Source organism: Lathamus discolor, chromosome 13, assembly GCF_037157495.1.
Source record: "Lathamus discolor isolate bLatDis1 chromosome 13, bLatDis1.hap1, whole genome shotgun sequence".
In the NCBI taxonomy this organism is placed as follows: Eukaryota; Metazoa; Chordata; class Aves; order Psittaciformes; family Psittacidae; genus Lathamus; species Lathamus discolor.
Window position 1 is genome coordinate 11,800,467 of NC_088896.1, and position 13,983 is coordinate 11,814,449.

At 67.9% G+C, this 13,983-nt stretch overlaps 4 protein-coding genes across 8 annotated transcripts; 3 read left to right on the top strand and 1 right to left on the bottom strand.

Annotated features, from left to right (window-relative positions):
- Positions 1 to 592: 592 nt before the first annotated feature.
- Positions 593 to 6,612, top strand: GPRC5C (G protein-coupled receptor class C group 5 member C). 3 transcript variants are annotated; one of them, XM_065693441.1, is made up of 5 exons: positions 593 to 766; positions 3,644 to 4,703; positions 5,223 to 5,317; positions 5,545 to 5,691; positions 5,912 to 6,612. In XM_065693441.1, the coding sequence occupies exons 2-5, from the start codon at positions 3,686 to 3,688 to the stop codon at positions 5,942 to 5,944; spliced, it is 1,293 nt and encodes a 430-aa protein (XP_065549513.1). In that variant the 5' UTR covers positions 593 to 766; positions 3,644 to 3,685; the 3' UTR covers positions 5,945 to 6,612. The 3 variants fall into 3 exon arrangements, with proteins under 3 accessions (XP_065549513.1, XP_065549514.1, XP_065549512.1); XM_065693442.1 differs by lacking the exon at positions 593 to 766 and adding an exon at positions 2,332 to 2,354 and having other exon boundaries at positions 3,640 to 4,703; XM_065693440.1 differs by lacking the exon at positions 593 to 766 and adding an exon at positions 2,431 to 2,640.
- A 1,331-nt stretch (positions 6,613 to 7,943) lies between these two features.
- On the bottom strand, positions 7,944 to 10,054 carry CCDC137 (coiled-coil domain containing 137). Of its 2 annotated transcripts, XM_065693445.1 has the most exons (7): positions 9,989 to 10,054; positions 9,810 to 9,958; positions 9,473 to 9,600; positions 9,120 to 9,330; positions 8,755 to 8,837; positions 8,576 to 8,655; positions 7,944 to 8,378 (listed from the first exon to the last, which is right to left on the bottom strand). In XM_065693445.1, exons 1-7 carry the CDS (start codon positions 10,052 to 10,054, stop codon positions 8,181 to 8,183), a joined length of 915 nt encoding a protein of 304 aa, XP_065549517.1. In that variant the 3' UTR covers positions 7,944 to 8,180. The 2 variants fall into 2 exon arrangements, with proteins under 2 accessions (XP_065549517.1, XP_065549516.1); XM_065693444.1 differs by having other exon boundaries at positions 9,810 to 10,054.
- OXLD1 (oxidoreductase like domain containing 1) lies at positions 10,025 to 12,068 on the top strand. The gene is made up of 2 exons (XM_065693446.1): positions 10,025 to 10,271; positions 10,879 to 12,068. Exons 1-2 carry the CDS (start codon positions 10,053 to 10,055, stop codon positions 11,239 to 11,241), a joined length of 582 nt encoding a protein of 193 aa, XP_065549518.1. The 5' UTR covers positions 10,025 to 10,052; the 3' UTR covers positions 11,242 to 12,068.
- An 84-nt stretch (positions 12,069 to 12,152) lies between these two features.
- On the top strand, positions 12,153 to 13,914 carry PDE6G (phosphodiesterase 6G). Of its 2 annotated transcripts, XM_065693448.1 has the most exons (4): positions 12,153 to 12,588; positions 13,297 to 13,490; positions 13,583 to 13,623; positions 13,727 to 13,914. In XM_065693448.1, exons 2-4 carry the CDS (start codon positions 13,345 to 13,347, stop codon positions 13,801 to 13,803), a joined length of 264 nt encoding a protein of 87 aa, XP_065549520.1. In that variant the 5' UTR covers positions 12,153 to 12,588; positions 13,297 to 13,344; the 3' UTR covers positions 13,804 to 13,914. The 2 variants fall into 2 exon arrangements, with proteins under 2 accessions (XP_065549520.1, XP_065549521.1); XM_065693449.1 differs by lacking the exon at positions 12,153 to 12,588 and having other exon boundaries at positions 12,645 to 13,490.
- The last annotated feature ends 69 nt before the right edge of the window (positions 13,915 to 13,983 follow it).

Genomic DNA, 13,983 nt, shown 5'->3' on the forward strand with positions numbered 1-13,983 from the left:
CTCCGGAGGACGGGGGCCCAAGCAGGGCATGGAGACCCCGCTGCTCTCCCCACTGAGCCCTGGCTGTGCCTGGCATTGGGGCTGGATGGGGTGCAGCATTTGCCCCCAGTGTCAATGTGGGGTGAGCCACAAGCTTAACTATGGGGCTGACCTACAGCACATGCACGCAGAGCCCCAGGGCCGGGCGGCTGCCGTGCAGGCGCAGACCCCACCGGCGATGCTGCCTTGTACCAGTCAGGATGCGTGCTCCCGGTGACAGGGTTAAAGCCAGACCTGGCGGCGCGGGTGGTACCTGGGAGGTGCTCGCTCCATTAATTCTGGCACTTGAGGAGAGCAGGCTCGGGAAGGGATTAGTTATTAACCCGGGCAGCGCCTCCCACCCCGCGGACTCCCCTCGCGGGGGCTTCCAGGGCTGGATCCCCCCCCCCTGGAGCCCTTCCCCGGGGCTGGAGGGGCCACCTCGGCCGGCAAAGGCAGCGCTTGGCAGGAGCCCCAGCCCCGCTCGCTGCCGCCGCCGGCCCCCCCTCGCCAACCGGTGCTTATTTACTTGGAGAGGGAGGTGGAAATGTGCTGACCGCGTCCGCCGAGGGGCTCCGGGCTGGACGCAACCGGCTCGGCTGGAAAACAGCTCCTGAGCCTTGCTGAGAGGGGCAGGGAGGCGAGCAGAGCCCCAGCGGACACAGCGGAGCCGGGGCTCTGCTGGCCGTGCCCCAGAGCCGCTGCACCAGGCACAGCGGGCACCCAGCCCCGCAGCTCCATAGCAAAGGTAAGCCTGGAAAAAATGCGCCCGGCGAGCGATGTTTGTGGAGCGAGGCGGCGGGGAAAGCCTGGCCCTGGTCCCGGGGCTGTGCGAGCTGCATCCCGGCACCTCACTGCGGCTGCTGCGCCAAGGGACCCGCTCTGCCCCGGCCCATCGTGGGCATCAAGCTCCACAGCCCAGCCTGGGCACCGGGGAGCCGGGACCGGGCTCTGCCCTCGCCGAAAGGGCTGTGCCAGGCACCAGCCGGCCCGGCACGTGGCCGTAGGAGGGGACCGAGGACAGCCGGTCCCTTGCTGCGCATGGTTGGTCCCTCCAAGGCAGCCGGCGCACGGTGGCATCGCACCCAAGCAGGCAGCCGCTGATGGGGTGTCACTGCAGGACCTGCACAGACGCCAAGGGGGTGCAGCCAGGAAGGGCCCCCACGGGAAAGGGGACGGAAACCGCTTGGTGTGGGGGGGACACGGAGGTGGAGGTGCCCATAGGGCAGCCCCGGTGGGACGGACGCCTGCCAGTGTCTCCATGGCCGGTGCCGGGGGTCGCGGGGGGGGGACTCATGCTGAGTCAGCAGCCGGGAAACCCGCGCGGCGGCAGGAAGCGGAGGCAGGAAGCCGCATGCACCGCGGCCTCCGCAGCCCCGGGTCAGGGCCCTGCGGCTCTGAAGCGGCTCCGTGGGGAAACTGAGGCACGAGAGAGGCCACTGCAGAGCTCCTGCATCCGCACCCACGTGAGAGCACACACACGGGCACGTGCCCCGGCAGGGAGGGATGATCCTGCCCCAAACACCATCCCGAAGCTCTTTGGGAAGACGAAGAGCACGCGGCTGCAGCACCCAAGGGACAGCGGCTGCAGCACCCAAGGGACGGCAGCAGCGGCTGCAGCACCCAGCCCAGACACGCTCCAGCCCTCGTGCCGTGGGTGCTGCCAGCTCCGGCTCTGCCTCCCGTTCTCCTGGGGCTGTTTTCGGCCCGGGCCGGGGCAGGACCCGCCCGAGGCTCGCTGAACTTTCCTCTGCATCCTTCACCCTCCCAGAATAGCAGCGCCTCCCTCCTGGAAACCTCCCCCAGGGCTCCCCGAGTCCCCCGGGGCTTTCCCTGCCCCTGAGCCTCAGGGATGAGGTGACTGCGGGATGCCCGAGCCCGGCTCCGTGGTGCACAGGGGACACCCTCACTGCTACAGGGACCGCCAGGCACCATTGGCTCCCCCAAGCCGGGGCTGCCCTGGACCCCAGCCCGTTGCAGGAAGGGTTTTTCTGGGGCCCCGCTGCCCTGCCAAAGGCTCCGGCTTTATCCGTCAGCTGACATTCCTCCGGGAGGCCCCTCCGGGCCTGAGCCTCAGGGTTTCCCGATGGGAACACCGCGGTATATCCTTACCGGGGGCTCCCACCCAGGAGCCCACCCGCGAGCTGGGGGCTGCTGGCCCAGCACAAAGAGGGCTCAGTTCAAGGCCCCGTGTGGGTGATGCTGCCCCAGTAGAACCCCCCCCCCTGCTCCATCCCTTGTCCCTTGGGGGGGGTCGTTCGCTGGCCCGAGCTCGGCAGAGCCGGGCTGACCCAGCTCCTGCGGGCTGAGCCCCCACAGATTCGTTCCATGGACGGCTCCTGAGCCCACCCCCCGTCCAACGCCCCCCAACCCCAAGCTCTGGCCCCACTCCCGGCCCCCCCCCCCCATCCCTCGCCGTGCCCCGGTGCAGGTCCCCCCCTCCCGGTGCGGGATCCCCGGCTCCCTCCGCCCGGTGCGGGATGGGGCAGGTCCCTGCCGGCCCCGGCTGAGCCGCACCTCGGGGAGGGGCCGGGCCGGGCAGGCGCGGACGGTGCGGCGGGACCGGGGCTCGCCCGGCGCGGCGGAGCGAGGGGAGCGGCCGCGCACCGGGCGCTGGAGCCGGTGAGTGGGGCCGGGGGGGGCCGGGGAGGGGCCGGGGGGCACCGGGAACCGTAACGGGAATGGGTCGGGAGCCGGACCCAGACCCCGACCCCGTCCCCCCGGGGCTCGCCTGGGCCGGCAGCTGGGGCGAGTTGGGGCAAGTCTGGGCTCCGGTACCGGTCGGGAGCACCGGGGCCGCGGGAGGGACCGGGCGGGCCGGGGCCGGTGCAGCCGGTAGGAGCCGCGGGCGCGGGGCTCGGTCCCAGCGCGGTGCCGGGGGGTCCCTGCCCCATCCCGGCCTCGCTGGGGCTGCCCCGGGGTGGGGGGGTCCCGGCTGCCGGCCCGGGGTCACCTTGCCGGAGGTGTCCGGCCCGTTCCCCCCTTCCCCAGCTTTGGGGCTGCAGCTCCCTCGCTGCTGCCTCTTCCCCGTGCTCCCCAGGGTCGCAGGAGCGGGTACAGGGCTCCCCGTGTTGTGCCTGTGCCGTGCCATGTCCGTGCCGTGCCGTGCCAGGCTGTGGCCACCTTCGTGCCAGTGGACACGGGACTTGCGCTGGGCCAGTGCCCGGAGCCAGAGGGAAGCAGCACAGGAGATGTGGAAAGGGGAACAGGCTGGCACGCAGGGACAAGCCAAGGGGACAGCCCCATCCCCGGGTGTTACCTCTGCCGTTGGCCCAGGTCCGTGTTTGGTGTTCCCAGGAGAGCCAGGGGGCACGGTGCTGCCTGCTCCTGGCACCGGAGGATGGGATCAGCACAGCTCCAAGTGCCCGTCACGACTGGAGAAATCCCGTGTCAGGAGGGAGCGTGTGGGGTGCAGGGGGCTGAGCCCCTCCGGTGGCCTCAGGCCTCTGGACAAGGAGCATTGGGGTGGGTTCGGCTGTGCCAGCGTGGATGCAGCTCCCCAGCACCTGAGTGCTCACCACGGCCTGGCAGGAGGGATGCTGTGAGCCCTGGGTTGGCACAGCCATCACCAGGATCTGAGCCACATCCCCCATCCCTGTGTCCTGACACCCTGCTTGTCCCACAGGGTCCCTGGACGCCGCGCTCAGCGCCCGCAGCACGGTGCAGGATGGGTGCCGCCGCGGTGCCGCCGGTGGCCGCCTGTGTGCTGCTGATCCTGCTCCCCACGGCCACCGGCCAGACCAGCGCTCCCTCCGGCTGCGGCAAGGACCTCTCCTCCCTCTACTACAACCTCTGCGACCTCTCGGCAGCCTGGGGCATCGTGCTGGAGGCCGTGGCCAGCCTTGGCGTGGTGACCAGCTTCGTGCTCACCATCGTCCTGGTGGCCAGCCTGCCCTTCGTGCAGGACCACCAGAAGAAGAGCCTGGTGGCCACGCAGGTCTTCTTCCTCCTGGGCACCTTCGGGCTGTTCTGCCTGACGTTTGACTTCATCGTGGGGCCGGATTTCTCCACCTGCACCTCCCGACGCTTCCTCTTCGGCGTCCTCTTCGCCATCTGCTTCTCCTCCCTGCTGGCGCACGCCGTGGCCCTCAACTTCTTGGTGCGGAGGAACCGTGGCCCACAGGGCTGGGTGACGCTGGCGGTGGCCCTGCTCCTCGCCTTGGTGGAGGTCATCATCAACGCCGAGTGGCTCATCATCACGGTGGCGCGGCAGGAGGGCAGCTCCGCGGACCCTTGCCGGCTGGCGGACGCTGACTTTGTCATGGCTCTCATCTACGTCATGTTCCTGCTGGTGGCCGCCTTCGGCACCGCCTGGCCGGCCCTGTGTGGCCGCTACAGCCGCTGGCGCAAGCACAGCGCCTTCATCCTGGCCACCACCGGCCTCTCCGCGGCCATCTGGGTGGCCTGGACCGCAATGTACCTGTATGGGAACCAGCGCGCGGGCGAGAAGCCCGGCTGGGATGACCCCACGCTGGCCATCGCGCTGGTGGCCAACGCCTGCGCCTTCCTCCTGCTCTACATCATCCCCGAGGTGACGCACGTGACGCGGCGCGGCCCCGAGCAGCCCTTCGAGGACGACGGGTACCCCACGCGCGGGGTGGGCTACGAGACCATCCTCAAGGAGCAGAAGTCGCAGAGCATGTTCGTGGAGAACAAAGCCTTCTCCATGGACGAGCCCTCCTTCGGTAGGCGCCGCGGCTCAACCACGGATGCTCTTTGCCTCGCACCGGGGCACCGGGGCTGGCAGTGGTGGGTGGCAGCGAGACGTCTGGCCACGGCCTGCCCGGGATTGATGCCTTGACGTGGTTGCGGCTCCCGAAAACTCGCTGGGCTGGGTCTACCAGTTTGGGCTGAGCTCAGCACCGCAGGGGTGCTCCCGGCCCTCCGCCCCAGGCGGGCGCTCCGCTCGCGGGACCCTACAATAACACGGGGTGATGTTATTGTAGGGAATGGCAGCTGGGCGCCAGCGAAGGTGTCTGCAGCCCATGGGGCAGGGTGGGTGCTCCCCGGAGACCCTACAATAACAAACCCCGGCCACGCAGCAGCCGGTGATGCAAACCTCAGGGACACCGCTCCTGTCCCCCGGGAGCGGTGCAGAGCAATGGCACTGAGTCAGCTCGTTTAAACCCGGTAATGAGGACCAGCTCCCCAGTGGGTGGGGGTGGCTCTGAGCCCCCCTCTTCATTGTCCCCATCTCTTTGCAGCCAAGAAGCCGGTGTCACCCTACAGCGGCTACAACGGGCAGCTCCTCACCAGTGTCTACCAGCCCACCGAGATGGCTCTGATGCACAAGGGACCGGTAAGCGCGATGTTGGGCTCTGCAGTGATGGCCGCATCCTGCCTGATGGATGGGCTTCCAACGGGAGTGGCTGGGATGGGGACCAGGGCTCGGGGGATCCCCATGTACAAGGGCTGCTGTGATGGGGCATTGGGAAGCATCACCCCTTGCCTTCCTCTCCTGGGACCCCTTGGGGCTGGGGGGGGGGGTGGTGGTGATGCTGCAGCCCCCCCATTCCTGCCCTTCAGACTGAAGGTCCCTACGACGTGATCCTGCCGCGCGCCTCCACGGCCAGCCCGGCCGCCGGCAGCACCAGCTCCACGCTGCGAGCCGAGGACGCGTTCGCGGTGCAGGCCCGGCCCGGCGGCGCCCCGCGGGACGGCAGGAGCTGCCAGGTGGGTTAATGTGCAACGGCGCAGGTGGGGAGCGCGCACCAAGGTCCAGCCCGCGGCGGGGGGCAAAGTCTGTCCCCACCGCAGCGTCTCCCGTGGGAGGGCTCTGCCCAGCCCCGGTGAGTCAGGCTGCACCACGGCACCGGTGCCAGGGCCGGGTCTGCCAGCCCATGCTGCGGTGCTGCCACCCCAGCAGGGCCACCCTGCTCCCCTCTGCCCGCAGGTGCAGTCCCCGTACAGCAGGAACCGGTGGTGAAGCCCCCATGGCACGGATCCCAAAGCGCCGGCACAGCCGCGGCACCACCGTCCCGCTCCCGAGGTCTCACCAAGCCTCCTCCTGCCCCACCACGTTCATCCCATCCCATCAGCAGCCGGAGCTGGGTCCTGTGCGGGTGAAGCTTGGATGCATTCGGAGCCATGGCTCCTGCCTGTGGCACCCACAAGCTGCCAGCTCTGCCGGACCCCACATCCCTGCCGCCAGGACTGGCTCCCATGGGGCCACCCCGACTTGTCCCCTCGCTGCCTTCGTGACGCACGGATACCCCATGTCCCCACGCCGGGACCACGCAATGCCAGGAGCCAGGGGACGCCTGCCCAGGGTCCTGAGCCCTTGGCTCCACGCGGGCTCTCGCCACCCCACAGGCCCTGAACTGAGCCGGCAGGGCCCCGCGGCAGGGCCCCAGGTGATGTGAAGCTCTCCCCAGCTCTGGCTCCTGCTGTGCCTCAGTTTCCCCATTGCTGGGGCTGGGACCTGACCCCCCTGCGGCTCCAGCCGCCTTCTTGGTGCCTTCCCCACCTGGGGGCTCAAGGATCCCTCCTGGGGAGCAGGGAGGGAGCTGGGCCCTCACCTTCCTCTTGCCTTCCTCTGTTTTTCCCCTTTCCTCCTTTTTTTCAGGTCAGCCCCAATAAAGATGGTTTTTCCTATGCGGCGCTTGCCTGTGACGGGGAGGTGGTACCCAGCTCCCCATCCGCGACCCCACTGGAGCACCAGCTTTTGCCACGGTACCAGTGGGGTTCAGCCCTTTCTGGGGGGGGCTGTGGGGCCCCCCCGTGCCAGCACAGATGGGGCCGGATCCGGCAGGACGGGCAGCACAGTGCAGGCAGATGGGCTGCTGGCGGGAAGTGGCGTGGTGCAGAGGACATGCCAAGGTCGGGGTGGTTTCTCCTGCCGGGATTGCCTTTCCCCTCGGCAGCGATTCCTCTGCCGGGCAGGAAGCCTGCGGCCAGCAGCACCATGAATTATTCAGGGGCTGAAATGGCTGCGTGGGGGCAGGCGTGACCCGGTCTCCTTGAGCAGGGATGGGGCCGCGCACGAGGGATGCACAAGCAAGAGTTTGGCACATGCCATGTCCTGGCTGTGCCCTTGCCATCCAGCATGTGCCCACGGCAGCCCTAGAGGCCAGGCATGGCCACGGGGGCCGGTTGTTTGCAGCAGGATCTGGCTGCGTCACCCGTGTTTACCTGGTGCTGGTTGGCACCAAGGACATCTCCAAGCAGCACCAGGCACTTGTGGAGTCCCCGGGGCTGCTGTCACCAGCACCGCATGGTACAGCACGGCGAGCTCACGGCACAGGCACCTGCGAGCTGTGCCGCGGAGCAAGGAGGCAGCAGCCAAAGGGCAAGGGACAAACAAGGTGCAACCGCTTTGTCCCCACTGCCGGTGGCTCCGCTCTCCCCGCACCCAGCCCCTCCGGAAGCCTGGATCCCAGCGCCGGCCGCAGCGCCGGGGCCGGCCCCGCTCCAACAGGCAGCGCTTTGTGCCGGCGCGGCGGCACGGGGCAGGAACAGCACGGCCTTTGTGCGCGCAGGTGAAGCGGCCGCCGCGGGCACGGGCTGTGCCGGGCCGGGAGCATCCCCCTGGAGCCCTCCCCAGGGCTGGGTTCCGGGGGGGGCCTCACGGCACGCGGTGAGGGCACCGTGGTCACCGTGACACCGGTGTCTGGCAGGGACACGGGCAGTGCCGGGCTGGGTAAACGGCACCGAGGGCAGCTCAAGGGCTCACGGTGTCCCTCTGTGGTGACAAGGGATGGAAACAACACGGCGCAGGTGAGCTCTGTGGGATGCTCCGTGGCCCTGGGGTGAGAGCTGGAGTGGCCGTGGCCAAGCACTGGGGTCTCCCTCACGGCTGAGCTATGGCAGGGTAAGGGACAGGGACTGCCATTCGCCAGCACACAGCCTGGCACAGCAGGCCCCTTGCCAGCTGCCCCAGAGAAAGGAAGCCGGGCAGGTTGTGAGGACACAGACACCCCACGCCATCAGCACTCAATGGCACCTTTACTACAAGCACATCCATGGCGCTGGGGGGGACCCAGCTCCAGCACTGAGCCCATGGGGTGCCCTGAGCTTAGGCACGGGGCTGTGGGGAGTCCCAGGGCTTGGCAACAGAAGAGCAGCATCAGGATAGTGTCCCCTTCAAGTCCTGGGCCCCGGTGCTGCCTGCGCGCTGCCTGCACGCTCCCGCTGTGACCAGGCTCAGCTCGCCCAGGCTGTGCTCAGCGCGGGACCCTGCGTCCGGCCTTGGCGCCCGCCTCCCGCTGCTGCTGCTTGCGTCTCTGGATGTCCCTGTAGGCCTGGATGACGCGAGCCCTCTCCTCCGCCACGATGCGCTGCCGAGCCATGGACACCGGCGCTGCCGGGACCGCCGGGCTCCGGCCCAGGCACGGAGTCAGGAGGAGCCGCTTCCGTCCAGCCTGCGGGCAGAGATGGGGCAGTCAGTGGGGATGGCAGGGGAGGAAGGCAGGACCAGGCTCTGGGGAGCCGAGACCCCAGGGCTGAGCCAGAGCTGGCTTTCCAGGAGGGATGTCCAGCACAAGGGAGGGGGTGAGCCGGGTCCAGCCCAGCACTGCGGGTACCCGAGGGGCAGGAGGGAGCACCCCCCTGACCTCACCTGCTCGGCAGGGCCCTGGCCCCGGGGCCGTGATGTGATGGTGGGTGGCTGCGTGACCATGTCCCCAAATGCCACCGTGTCTAAGAGAGAAGCAGAAGCCAGCATCAGGCCTGGAACATCCCCCCCCAACACGCTGCTAGGTAAGGGGGCGACTCCAGGCACCCCAGAGCCAGACCCACCTTGGAACAGGCTCTTCTCCAGCATGGCCTCTTTCTTCTCCTCCTTCTTCTTCCGAGCTTTTTCCAGCTTCTTATTCTGAAACCTGAAGAGCTCTGTTATGGCCAGGACTTGTGACCAACCAAGACCCAAGTAAGTGAGCTCCTACCCCATGGGATCCCCTCAAAACCCAGAGCCCCCCAGCTTGAGTCCAACCAGCAATTCAGCCCCATGGAGGTCCATAGCCCCCCACCCGCACCCCAACCACTGCCGGACACCACACCAGCGCTGCAGCACCAGCAAAGCACTCATCACCCCCCCCAAATGGGGCCAGGGGCAGGCTTGGGCTGCCCCATCCAGCCCAGCAGCCATGGGGCCCTGCTCTCACGCTTTCTTCCTCTTGGACTTCTCCGGTGCCGCCAGCTCCTTCTCCGGCTCCCGCTGCAGCCGGTTCTCGGTGAGGAACAGGACGCGCTGCACCTCCTGCTCCATGCGGCACACGTAGGAGCGCTCCGACTCCCCCTTCCCTCTCCTGAACCTGGGCACGGGGATGTCCCCCTGGGCTCTGGGGCCCTTTGACTTGGGCTGCTGCTGCTTCTCTAGGAGAGACGGGTGGCATCAGGGCAGCAGCGCAGGCTGGGGGTCCCTCCCCACGGCAGGGCAGGGGTGGGACATCAAAGGAGGATGCTGCGCTGCAGGATGCAGCTGTGCCATGGGATGCTCAGTCCGGCTCTATCCCACCTGCTGCTTTCTGCTTCCCGGGATGCGGGCGCTTCATGGCCTCCCGGCTCCGCATGAGCTCCCGCAGGCGGAAGGGGATCTCCTGCTCGTCCGGGTGCTTGGGCTTCATGTTGTCCAGCTTCTGCTTCCTGGGAGAGAACGGACACGGTGCGAGGCCTGGCCTGAAGCACCGGGATCCAGGCACGCTGGGACACCGGGATGTGAGCACCGGGACCCGGGCATGGAAGGACAGGGGGACCAGGACACGGCAGGAGACCGGATACCTGGTGAGGCACCGGCGGGCCCGAGACCCCCGTGGGTCCAAGCCCGATCGCGACCGGATCCCTTGGGCACTGACCTACTGCGCAGAAGGGCGGCTGGTCCCGATCCCTGTCCTGATCCCGGTCCCGATCCCTGTTTCGGTCCCGATCCCGGTCCCGGTTTCTGCCCCCATCTCTGCCTCGGTCCCGCTCCCGGTTTCTGCCCCGGTCTCGATCCCTGTTTCTGTCCCGGTCCCGATCCCGGTTTCTGTCCCGATCCCGGTCCCGGTTTCTGTCCCCATCCCTGTCTTGGTCCCGGTCCCGGTCCCGGTCCCCTGCCCATGGCTCCGCCGCTCCCCACGTGCCAACCCCACCGCCTCTTCCGCCTTCCTCCGCCCCTGCCCCGCCCCCTGCTCGTTATTGGCCACACGCAGCCCCCGTCCCTCATGCTCCGGGCTCCCATTGGCTGCCAGAGCTGTCACTCAGGCAGGGCCGGAAGGGGTGGCAGTGCCCGGATGTTGTTGCGCGGAGCCCGGGGGCTGGCGGGGGCGCGTCGGGGGGTGAGGAGGGTCCGGGGGAGGGGGCAATGGGAGGAGGGGGTCAAAGAGGGGACAAGGGGGGGGGGGGGGGGGGCAGTGGGGCGGGGGGGGAGGGGTTAGGATACGGGGGGGTGGGGTCTATGGGGGGGATCTGGGGTGCTGGAGGGGTAATGGGGGTGCTGGGGATGGGGTGAAGGGATGGGGGACCAAAGGGGAACTGGGCGGGGGGGGGAATAAGGGAGTGCTGGGGATGTGATAGGAGGGAATGGGGGGCAATGGGGATGTGCTGCGGGGCTGCCAAGGGGAAATGGGGGGGGGGGGGGGCGAGAGGATGCTGGGGATAAGGTGGAGGGATGAGTGGGGGGGTAAGGGGAAGCTGGGGGTAAATAAGGGGGTGCTGGGGATGAGTTGTGGGGCTAAGGAAGGAATTGGGGGAGTAGAGGGGTGCTGGGGATGGGGGGCTGAGGGGGAGAAGGGGGACCGCGGGGATGGAGGATGCTGGGGATGGAGGGGAGCGTGGGGGGGGCTGTGTGAGCTGCTGGGGGGTTCGATGGTGGGATGGGGTACACTGAGGGCAGGGCTGTCCCCATGTGTCCCCCCCAGTTGGTGCCAGCATCTTTGTTCTCAGGAGCCCCCCGATGGCACCAGCAGCAGCGGGGGGGTGCTCGGGGCAGGGTCCCCCCTCTCCCACCCCTCCAACACCTCCAGCGTTCGGGAGCGCTCGGACACCCCAGCAAAGGACAGCGGCACCGCAGGGAGCGATGGCAGCGGGGGGGGACCCTCAGGTGACAAAGGGCTCCCCCCAGCCCCGACCCACTGCTGCGGGACCGGCTGCCCCAACTGCGTGTGGGTCGGGTACGTGGAGGAGCTGCTGCGGCGGTACCAGGACGGAGGGGCCCGGGCACTGGCGGCGCTGGAGGAGCACGTGGAGGACGAGAACGTTAAAGCCATCGTCAGGATGGAGATCAGGCTGCGCATGGGGAAGGACTGAGCATCCCCCGGCCCCCCGGAGCCAGTGGGGACCCCCCCCCAGAGGAGCCTCTGCTTGTTCGAGCAGGGCTGCGCTGGTTGGAAGCGTTTCTGTGTGTGCTGGGCCCTGCTGGGATGGGCTGGGGACAGCCTGAGCCCTGCCGAGGACCTGGGCGGCATCACCCCATGGGCAGGCAGCGGCTCCCGTGTGTGCTGAGCGCCCTGGGCTGGTAAATCCCATCCAAGGGCAGGCGGTGCTGCCCCCCCCCCCCCGGCCCCATCACTGCTCGCGCCCCGTCCTTGTGCTCCCAGCTTGGGCTTTAAGCACCGTTTGCATCTTGGATGTAAGTGGGGAGGGCCGGGACCCCGCACTGGACCCCCCCTCCCCACGGCTCTAAGCCTCTTAGGGGCTTCTGTGGTGTGGAGGGAGGCAGAGGCGGTGTGCGGCCCCCAGCACGTGGGGCTGCAGCCTCCAAGGGCACCAGCACCCAGGTCACGGCCTGCCGGGCTGCTCCCGGTGCCCTTTGTTCCTCAGTTGCCTTTGTTTCCATGTTAGACCCCATCAGTTTGGCTCAGCGCATCCCCGCTCCATCCTGCCCGTCGGGGCCGGGGGGCTCCTGGCCATCGGGATGAGCTTCCCCAAGGAGCCACGAAGCCCCGGAGCTGCGCTAACCAAGGCCGAGCTGGAGGCAGCAGTTGACACCAGGGCCCTGCTCCGTGCCAGAGGAGGAGCCGGTTCTGCCGGCTTCATAGGAAAGGCACCCAGATCCCTGTAATCCTCTTTGTGGGAGTCCAACTAATTGCAATTAGCGGCTGGGGCTGAAGTTCAATTAAAGTGTGCTGAGATTATTCCTTTTTGTAATTGCTTTAAGGCCGGGATTAAGGGAAGCTTTGGAATGATAGCATCCCAGGCCAGTGGGGCTGCCCAGCCGCTCTACTGCCAGGTTTTGGTGCAATTGCCAGGTAAAGGCACCGATGGTGGCATCGGTAGGGGTGAATCCATCCCTAGAAGGGCAGAATACACCCGACCCAGGATGGATTCTGGCAGTGCCTGCAGGCAGGAAGGAGCCCAACAGCAGCATCCCTGTGCTCAAGGGGCATTGGGGTGACCTTTGGGGAGTGGGGCATCCCCTCGGTGGTCTGGGATCCTGCCACCGTCATTCCCAGCAGCACTAATCCAGACGCCCCCATCCCGCGGGGAAGGACACCGGATTACCCCCGCGGGAAGCAGGGACATGAATAATCCTATTACCCGGGGCAGGATAAATCTGCCCTCCCCTAAAAGCCCCCCCAGAGCTCTGCAGGGGGTGAGCTGGAGGACGGAGAGGCCCTGTGGAGCAGCGCTGCCCTCGAGGACCGCGGCGGCCAAGTAAGTCGGGGGCTCTGCCCCATGCATGGGATGGGACCTGGTCCCGGTGGCACCGGGACTCACTGGGATGGGATGTGCTCTGCTCCAGGCAGGAGCCTGCTGTTGGGTTCTGCTCCTGCAGCCGGGAGCCGGGCACCTTTGACATCTCCCCAGGCCAGATCCCATAGTGCGGACCCCATAGTGGTGCTGAACCCCCTTACATTGGTGCTGGATCTCGCCCAGCTCAGGGTGCGGTTGCAGTGCTCAGGGGCACAAGCACAGTGGGATGGAGCCCATGTGCTGCCCTGTGATGTCCGTTGGCTCTGGCTGCCTGCATCCCAGCATGGACCCGGAGGCATCTGCAGCGTGGGGTGCCCAGCATTCCCAAATCCCCCCTGTTATCCTGAGGGACACCTTGCTCCCATGCCTGTGGCACACACCTGGCATGAGCCATGGCTGGGGGTCCCGGCAGTGCCAAGGAGGGGCTCCATCCACGCTGGGGCAGGGACCAAGGGCTGGAGGAGCAGCCCCAAGGGAGGCAGCAGCTCCATATCCGCATGGACGCCCTTGCCTGCCTTTGGGAAAGGGGATTATCGGGCTCTGAGCTGGGCTAAGGCAAGGCTGCAGGGAGGGGGCTCTCCTGCGGGGTGGGTCGGTGATAACCGAGGGGTGCCGGGGGCACACAGGGAGGTGGGAGGAGCCGGTGCCCCCACATCTCCCCTCATCCAGGTGTGAGGAGCCGACCAGCGCCAGACCCACGGCGACCGCAGCACAGCCATGAGCCTGGAGCCCCCCAAGGTGGAGGTCAAGTCAGTCACGAGGGTGACGGGGGGACCCGCCACCCCCCGGAAGGGCCCCCCCAAGTTCAAACAGAGGCAGACGAGGCAGTTCAAAAGCAAGCCCCCCAAGAAGGGGGTGCAGGGGTGAGTGGGGCAGGGATGCGGGGGGCAGAGCTCTGTGTGCCAGCATGGGGCGGGGGGGGTGGATGGAGGTCAGACATTGCCTTTCTTTGCAGGTTCGGCGATGACATCCCGGGCATGGAGGGGCTGGGAACAGGTACATGGGGGGTCCCGTCCCCCTTTGCGCTGGGTGGGGAATGGGGCTGGCTGCAGCCTGCAGTGGGGCAGTTGTGCCGACACAAGCTCTCTCCTCTCCCCAGATATCACCGTCATCTGCCCCTGGGAAGCCTTCAGCCACCTGGAGCTGCACGAGCTGGCGCAGTACGGCATCATCTAGGCAGGCTGCGGCCGCCGCTGCCCTCCCACCCTTTAGCGCTGTGTAGGTAGAGCCTGCCCCGTCCTTATGGCAGGGCTCAGCCTGGAGAAACGCTCATTAAAACCCAAAACGAGCACAGGGAGCCTGGTGTCGTGCTATGGGGCTGGCAGGGATGTGCAGGGCAAGGGAGGTGGGATGGGC